The following is a 9,382-nucleotide window of genomic DNA, read 5'->3' on the forward strand; positions in this document are numbered from 1 at the left end:
CCCCCGCTTGTTGTGCCAACAACACATAAGAGTACCGGCGCCCTATATATATGTGGGCAAACCGTTAACGTTCCCCAGCTGGGCAATCTGGTAATAACCGAGGAGCATATAATGCAGGCTGAAATGCTTGGTATGACTGCTGGACAATTCCTCGAGATCGAGCCCATGTCTCCGCTTAGAGAGGAGGAAATAAAACGGAAATATGTCCGCGGCGAACCTTTGGTCAAGCCCGAGGAGGTCAAGAACCTCCCAACGAGAATGTATGAATTGCATTAATGGTACATGGAAATTTGCAAGACCCACAATCTACAGTCCCTCATGGTGAAAGTCAAGGAAGAGGATTACTTCCATAAGCTAGCTCTGTCTATTGAGTATACAGAACTGTTTCAGTTATTCAATCATGACGCACTCGACAAATCTATCGTCAGTTGCTATTGTCTGTAAGTGATTTCTTTCTGTAATTTAAGTCTCAAGTTAGCTTTAGTGCTCTCGTTGGTCATTACATGTAGTTATCCTCACTGTATTCTTTCCTGTGGTATTATGCAGGATGAAGATGTCCGAAATGAGAAAAGTTGAACGCCATGGCATTGGGTTCATTGACCCAAATACCATTAATGAAGAGACATGGTCATATGAACATTATAAACAAGAAGTAGAGAATAACATGCTAGAGTTCTTGAAGCGCCTCAATACCAATGCAGATATACTACTTCCTTACAACTTCAAGTGAGTCCACACTGTCTTATACTACAAATTCTGTTTTTGTTACTAGCTAGATACCACTGGATCTTGGTAGACATTAAAGTGCGCATGCAGGTTCCACTGGATCTTGGTAGACATTAAAGTTAAAGAAGGAAAAGTTAAAGTACTGGACTCACTGTTTAAAGAACCTAAAGAGTACTCAATCGTGAAGAGGATAGTCAACAGGTAATTTCAATCTCATTATATATATGTCCTGATATCAACTAATTAATAACTCCTTTAGTCATTTTCTTTGCCGGCGGGCCGGCAGGGCTTGGCAAAAGTTCATCGAAGACGTTCCCAGCCCGTTTAGAGATAAACTGTATTGGTATCGACCCACGGTAATTAATTAAGTAGTACTATAGCTAGCTAGCTAGCTACCATGCAATCTCTTTAATTCTATAGTTTCAATAACATTAATTATCAGGCTTGATTAATTATTATCTGATTGAACTCTATTCTCGTACAGGCCATGAAGCAGGAGCCGGGGAATGATTTATGTGCATACTACGTTTGCAAGAACATTTGCCTGATGACGTCCGAAAGGAGCACATCTGATAGACAGATATGGGTACTTTTGCCAGAACACACTATACACAATTTTTACATCATTATCGATATCTAGTCACACAACTAATACATGCATATTGATCTCCTTCTTAACAGTTCGATGAGGTGCGGCAGAAGCTCCTACCAATGGATCGCGTACGAGCAATTGCAGAGGAAATAGCGGGATTTTTGCTCGACCAAGTTATAGATCCTAGAGGAGAATTCCATTACCCGCTACCGCACTAATGCCTCCATGTAGGAGAAATTGTATATACCAAATTGTATATATATATACGTACATGCATGTGTATGTGTGAATATGGTGGTGCGAGGCATTCGATGATATATATATGATCGGTTCTACGAGAAATTCTATTTATATATATATATATATATATATATATATATATATATATATATATATATATATGCATAACATGTACAATATGTAGTATCATAAAATACCAGCAAACGAAAAAGAATTAAATGAAAAACATAAAATTAAAAGGAAAAATAAAAAATAAAACCAAAACCCCCAAACATTTAGTACCGGTTGGTGTTACCAACCGGTACTTAACACCAACCGGTACTAATGGTCTACCCGCACCTGGGCCTGGCTCGTGCCACGTGGTGGCACTTTAGCGCCGGTTCGTGATGAACCGGTAGTAAAGGGGGGGGGCATTAGTCCCCACTCTTTAGTGCCGGTTGTAGAATGCCGGTTGTAGAACCGGCACTAAAGGCCCTTACGAACTGGCGCTAAAGCCCGGTTCTGCACTAGTGTAGGTGCCCCATACCCGGCAGGCGTCCTGGTTGGGACCTCAGGTCTTAGATGTTTAGGTTCGGCTGCAAGGTCTGTTTGGTATTAGGCCCAGACTATCAACATCCTTTCATCAACTGGATAGGAGTAGCGACAGATGTTGCCTAGACGGTGGCTTTAGTCTTACTGTTGTACGACTTTGTAAGGTCTTGTGTGAATAATTAATAAAGTGACCGCATGCATAGTCCAGATGCAGAGGCCGGGGTCCTCCTCCATTTCTAAAAAAACAAATTCAGACACTGACAGCCAGGAAATTTATGTGCATACTACATTTGCAAGAACATTCGCATGACGTCTGAATGACGCAGAGATGCAAGACAAGTTCAGGTATGTAAACACTATTCACATTTTTTTATCATGATCTAATATATATAGACACAACTAATATATTCATATTGATCTCCTTCTTTAAAGATGGTGGAGATGCGAAATAGGCTCCTACCAGAGAACCACATACGAGCAATTCAAGAGGAATTGGCGGAATTTCTGCTTAAGGAGGTCATATCTGATAGAGGATAATACCATTGCACCTAATCCCTGCATGTATTGATCTGTAAATTTTAGGAGAAATTATATATATCAAATTGTATATATATGTATGTATGCATGATTGTACGAGAAATTATATGAGATATGTATGGTCGTACGAAAAAAATTATATTATATATGCATAACGTGTACAGTATGTAGTAGCGTAAACTATGTTTGAAATGGAAAAGAATTGAATGAAAAACACAAAATGAAAAGGAAAAATAAACCATAAACCTTAAACCCCTAAACCTTTAGTCCCGGTTGGTGTCACCAACCGGGACTAAAGGTCCCCAGTCCCCGGCACGTGCTGCCAGCCACGTGGTAGGGCTTTAGTCCTTGGTTGTGGCCAACCGGGACTAAGGGGGGGGAGGGGGGGGGGTTAGTCCTGATTTATTTGTCCCTGTTGGTGACCCTGCACTAAAGGCCCTTCCCAACCGGGACTAAAGGCCGTTCCTCTACTGGTGCATGACTAAATAAAAAATTGGGAGAAATTTAGCTATGCATCTTTAAGCACGAGACAACCTCTTAGTCAAGCATGTTTGACTTAGAGTATTATTGGCCACCAAGTGCACTGTAAAAGATTTGTGTGTCATGCGTAACTACTACCAATTGTAAGTAGTCGGGGGTACTACAGTATTGCATGGTCACAGTCAAAAAACGTCTCTACGAATTTTGCAACACAAGTTTAGGTAGCAACAACAAATTTGAATCATCAGATTCCTGATTCTAACTGCTCTCTTATTCCAGTATTTTACAGTATGATCCAACATAATTTTCTTTACCAACGATTTCATCTGCTAACTCTTTTTTAAGTTTATAAATGTGGAATGTTTTTTTGGTTGATCTATGGACCTAACATGTGGGTGTACCAATGAGCCATGATTTATAGCCCTTGCAGCACAAACACGGCGACTGCAATGTAATGATTCGCCGGTATTTATGATCTATGTGCAAGTTGGCACCGTCTTGGTCTTTAAAAGGAGCCCCTCCTTCTCCGATGTCGTTTCACAGATGTCTTCACAAAGATATGGCCCAAATATACCACTCTGTGTGTAACATAGATCAGATCATCATCTGGTTATATAATCTGCAAAATTCTTGTATGAGATCGTGAAATTAAATACCTAGGACACGATATCTTCTCGTTCTCAGTACATAGGAGGAGGAGGCATGAGGAACTTTGTAAAATCAAGGTCATGGCTTAGAAGTGCAAAATTCTGCCTTCGCTGATTTCCAATTGGTACGTAAGCTACGAGAAGATCCTTCAGCTGAACGTCCCTGCACAATGGCTCAATCTTTTTCTTGGTCCGGTTGCTAGTGCCTTTAGGGCCGAGGAGACGAAGTGTAGGAGGTGGGGCACAGACGCAACGACGCCTCGAATCACACATCATATTCTTCCCATCCCGCAACTTCACTTTCCGAAGCTCACAACCCTTGAGCTTGTCAGACATGGTGAAGGCAGGATGTGGAACACCGACGCCTCCAAGATCATCATTTTTTTCTTCTAAAACTAGGTTTAAAAAATTGTCTTTCGCTTTTGTTTAGTTGACTGGGACAATGCCCGTGCGTTGCAAGGGGATATAAATATTCTAGGACATTAGTTTGTGATTTGCATGCCCATATTAATATTAATGCGATCATGTAAATAAATGTTTATCAAATACTACACCCGTGATTTACCTTATATTTTAATGAGAAGCTTGATAAGTAAATTAAAATAAAATTGGTTCAGAAGGTAAGTAAAGTAAGATGATTGATTATCATGTGGGAAGGTTGGACGAAGAGATGGTGAAAATAAAAGTGAAACATGGAACCTTACATTCTTTTAGAATAAAGTGCATTTTTCATCCCTCAACTTACCGCAAAGTGTGGCTTCCGTCCTGAACTTTTCCTTCCTGTAACCTTCATCCATCAACTCTTAATACTAGGCATAGTTAGTCCTTACCGTGGTATTCCTCAGTCAAACCCGGTTTTTACTTGATGTGTCACAGTTTTGAGCACATCATGGTGCAACCTTTGTCCCTTAACTCTTAATACCGGGTAGAATTTGTCCCTAACAAGAGCATTCTTGGCCAAATCCAGCTTTGACTTTTTATGGCACTGTTTTGATTACATCATCACTCTAAGGTGGAATAGGACCACATCTCTCTCTCTCTCTCCTCCTCCTCCTCCTCCTCCTCCACCACCACCACCACCTTCCTTTTGTCGCAGCGCCGAAGATGGGCATGTCACGATCCACACCAGCAAGGTGACCGGGTCATATTAAATTTCTGTCACCTCGACCCAGGCGTGAAGCCGGTGGCGCTGATGCCACAGCCTGGGTGCACCGCACCACTCGGCGCTACGCTCGAGGGCCGGCAACCTCGACCCACACAGCACGGCACGACGCGCTGGCAGGTAAAGGAAAGAAAGTCTGCATCCAAAGCCGAGCCTCGCTGCTCCAGCCAGTTTTCCTTTCGCCACCTGACGCGCGGGTCACGGGACACACAAGACAGGAATCCATCGAACCATCTTGCCTACTGTGAGACGAAGTAAAACTGGATCCTCATGAATCCATATTGTGCCAGCCATCTGGTGATCTTCTATTGCGAGAAGGTACCTTGTGTTTTTCTTACATAGTACATTTCACAATACAGGTTGTTCTAGAACCATTTTCAGATAGACGTTAAATATTTTTTAAATACATTTTTGGAGATTTTTTTGAAAACATGATAAATATTTTTCAGAAACACGTTGAACATTTTCTTTAATGGTGCATAACATTTTTCCTAACTATGTGAACATTTTTTTTTGCATTTTCTAAATATTTTTCAAAAATGTCATGAACATATTTGGAAACACATGAACCTTTTTAAAAATGTCTCAGAAAACATTTTTTATGAATTACACTAAGATTTTTGAAATTTTCAAACCTTTTTTTAAATGCCACCAACATTTTTTAAAAACTATCAACATTTTCTAAAAGTTGCACGAACTAATTTTGTACACCGCGTTAATAAAATTCTAATGTGCAGTGAACATTTTCTAAAATGTTAACTAAAATAAGTTTTGAAATATATCTATTTAGAATAGTTGTAAAATGTAAAGAAAAGAAAAAAAATATAAAATGTACAAACACACAGGATGCTACTTGGCCGGCCCAATTGTAGCGACAGGAGGGTGCCCTTACGGCGAGACCTCCTTCGGTCTCGCATGAAGCGAGACAAAGCCGTTCCCATTTATTCATGGCAAAATTCCGGGAAGAATTACAAATTTAGTTCGGGCTGTCTACACATGCTCTCTCTTGCTGCCAAACGAGCAATCAGAGATAACCCTTTTTTAGAGGAGGATAACCCCACTCGATCTGCATCTTTATGATGCACACAACTAGATTACCGATCGATGGACCTAACTCTCGATACCACTACCACTACTACCTCTGCACAAGTGACTGCTGATTACGCCTTCACGACTTCTCCCTCTGCAAATGAAAGCTCTCATTTTTGCACAGCAGATGTTATCATTAATTAGAGGATCTTCAACAGTAGCCCGATAATTTGGCGCCTTAAAGTTGACTATGGGTGTGGCGCGCACGGTACATGGACATCACACACGAACGCACGCGTTCTCGGTTACTCGCGCAAAACCTAAAATAACAAACAAACGCTGTAATTAAGCAACGACTCTCCTCTCTGTATGTGTAATTGTGTATGCTCTTCAAAGGTACTAGCACGGTAGCACCAACGTCTTGGGCGGTTAGTCGCAGCACATCTCGCAGATCCAGCAGCAGCACAGCGCCGCCAGGCTGAAAAACGCGCCAAATTCAGACATTGTCAGGCCGGAAATCACCAGCGACAGTTAAGCAAGTTACTACTACAAAGGAGGTGCTATGGATCGATGGAGCAGCTGGTGGTAGGGCGTGCTTACCATCCTTGGATGAATCCCTTGTCGCCCCTGCTGGTGGTGGTGCTCCCCCGGCGCGACTTCTTCCCGCCGCCGCCACCGCCTTGACGTTGCTCCGCAGCCGCGGATGGGTAGTAGCCTGCACAAGCATACGTAAGGCACACACATGAGCAATCTAAAGTCAACAACTTGAGGTACGTGCTAGCGTATCTTTATCTCATCTGACGACGACACCGCAGCTAACTGAAGTGAGTTCAGCCTCAGTTTTCAGACATTAGCATGGAGATCAAAACTGGCGGAAATTAACTAACCTGGGGGTAGGGGTGGAGCCTGGTTGTTCCTCTCATTCTCCATCACGTATATCTATCGATCGACTGAATCCGTATGTGCGTGTGCGAGGAGAATTTATGCTGTGGCCGGCGAGCGATGGGCCGATGGTTTCAGCTGGATGATGATGATGGGCGCTTGTCTGCTCTTCTCGACGCCCCAAGGTCCTAGCTATATATACACGCCGCCGGCTAGCTGCTCGCCACCCACACCGTCGCAACAGGCACGCGGAGAGCACATAGATAGAGCATAGTAGATGCGTAGTATAGTACACAAGGTTCTCTCCACACCACGCCACGCGGTTGCAGATTGACCATTAGCCGGATTCGATTCGGACTGACTGAACAGCACGTGCCTTTACTACCTTGACAAATGGAAAGTGTGCTGCTTGAATCAATGGCCGAGGTTTGTTGAGCTGACACACACACATACAAGCTAGTGATCGACATGGTACGCACGTACAGTGATCTAGAAGCTAGCCGGCCATGCACGGGTTGGTGGAAGGGATCCACGGTTCGGGTCGCGCCGTTGCCGGCTGGCTGTCCGGACTCCGGAGAAAGCTAACTCGAGATCAAAATTCAGATGCAAAGCAACCATATTCCGGCGCCCCTTTCTGACTGCTGTTTCGGGCTCGGCTGTTTGATATTTGCTGGCCAGGAAAAAAGTTATCTGGCGAGATGGAGACTTCTTTTTCGCGAAAGATCAAGGTGGTGTGGTGATATAAGATGATGCTCCTTAGTAAAGGGTTATTTAAACTTGGAATATGAGACACACTCACAAGTCCAAAAAGCCCCGGGGCTCGCACTTTTGGAGCAGCTTAACGGAGAAGAAGCAATTTTTCTTCCGTTTTGAAACAGTCACCATCAAAGACGGCTCTGACATTAAGGCCGTCTCTAGCATATCCTTTATTCTAAAAGTCCAAAACCTCTTCATTATTCTATTTCTTTATATACAAGTTTTACAGTGATTAAAAATTTGTTTACCTAGTTGATTTCCAACAAACTTAATCTCTCAAACATATATTTTCCCACTTCTGCCAAACATTTGCTCAAACAATTGAAACAAATTCACGACATTCCGAAACAAACATAGACAATTCAAATGCACCACATCATAATTCAACTACGAGTATAAATAAAGTTAATCAGATCCATCGAACTTCTAAAACATAATGTAATTTATGCCAAAAGGTACCAACACCAATACATGGTGGACCAAAAGCCATCATAGTCCACATGGCCTCATGCACTCGCACCATCACCGTAGGCACCACCATCATATCCGGCGCATCATCATTCAGTTGTTCTTTTACTACAAAAGCAAAGAAAGAATGTAGCAATCAATACAAATCATTCATCAATCTCTTGAGCAATTGCAAAACAAAAACGCAAAAAAGGAACTTTTATTACCTTGCGGGCATATCCACGAGCACATTGGTCTCGCTCCTTGTCTCTTCTGAATTCAGGTCGTCGTCTGCCCGCAAAGGCGCAGGGGTGGCGGCGCGGCTGCAGGAGGCCGCGGAGTAGTCGTGGACATCGCTCGAGCCCGAGCAGGAGGGGGTGGCACCGGGGCGACCGCATCCTTCTTCATTGTAGCTGCTATGTGGTCCGCCCCCTTGGTCGACGGCCAACGGTCCAGTTTGCCAGTCGACGCTGACAAGGGTTGTAGGGTGGAGGTGACCGAGCGAGTGGTGACCACCGCCGAGAGCTCTCGCTAAGGTTCATGCATTAGCGCCGCATTTTTGTATGTGAAGCACCGAATCCGCGACCTGTGTTGGGTTTTCAGCGGTGCCGAGGGTGGCAAGAGGTGTGGAGGGGGTGGGGCTTTCCATCCCATCGATCATTGAGCCATGGACGGCCAACAGGGGTTTGGGCGTGAATGCCGCGGATGAGCGGGAACCAGCGCGACTTAGCCGTATTTGTCGTGAGAATGACCATGACTGGTACCGCCTTGGTTATATAATCTTCAAATTCTTGTATGAGATCTTAAAATTAAGTACCATGACAAGATTTCCTGGGGACAACTTACATGAGATCTGGACTTACCATGCGATCGTACGATCCAGCAATCAACACCACTCGATGTGGGACGTGTGGTACAGATCTAACAAGGTAGAGGTATACTAAACATTTGCTTAAACACCCTTGATGTACCAAGTATTGCAGGTCGAACTCCTCACACGAAGCCCCTTTTCCAGCCCAAATGTAATCTTCTCTCTCGTGCACCAGCGTGGGCTGCCGGAGTGCGCCGCCGACCTCACCGGATCCCTGCCCTGAGCATCACTCCGCACTAGTTCTGACCTTCCCGAGCCTTACCGTTCTCAGATCCCGCCAACTCCATGTCGCAGCACCTCCATCTCCGAACATGACGGGGCTGACTGTTGGCATCTCGTGCGCTGTTGTAACTTCCTCCAAGCCACCATGAATGCCTCCACTCACGCCTCAGACATGGCGGGTCGAGTTCCTTCGATGCTGAATATGTCTGCTGCTCCTAGTGTACCCCTATACCAAATCACTTGCTCTGTAGCTTTATATG

The 9,382-nt window shown here is 43.9% G+C and overlaps 1 protein-coding gene across 1 annotated transcript; it reads right to left on the reverse strand.

Annotated features, from left to right (window-relative positions):
- Positions 1-5,776: 5,776 nt before the first annotated feature.
- Positions 5,777-6,979, reverse strand: LOC123080692 (uncharacterized). The gene is made up of 3 exons (XM_044503626.1): positions 6,832-6,979; positions 6,545-6,659; positions 5,777-6,422 (listed from the first exon to the last, which is right to left on the reverse strand). Exons 1-3 carry the CDS (start codon positions 6,865-6,867, stop codon positions 6,265-6,267), a joined length of 309 nt encoding a protein of 102 aa, XP_044359561.1. The 5' UTR covers positions 6,868-6,979; the 3' UTR covers positions 5,777-6,264.
- Between the last annotated feature and the right edge of the window lie 2,403 nt (positions 6,980-9,382).

This window comes from Triticum aestivum, chromosome 3D, assembly GCF_018294505.1.
Source record: "Triticum aestivum cultivar Chinese Spring chromosome 3D, IWGSC CS RefSeq v2.1, whole genome shotgun sequence".
Lineage (NCBI taxonomy): Eukaryota > Viridiplantae > Streptophyta > Magnoliopsida > Poales > Poaceae > Triticum > Triticum aestivum.

Coding starts and splice junctions, on each gene's coding strand:
- LOC123080692 (XM_044503626.1), bottom strand. CDS start 6,867: ATGAGAGGAACAACCAGGCTCCACCCCTACCCCCAG. Junction 6,660..6,831: donor GGCTCCACCCCTACCCCCAG/GTTAGTTAATTT, acceptor ATGCTTGTGCAG/GCTACTACCCATCCGCGGCT. Junction 6,423..6,544: donor AAGGGATTCATCCAAGGATG/GTAAGCACGCCC, acceptor CGCGTTTTTCAG/CCTGGCGGCGCTGTGCTGCT.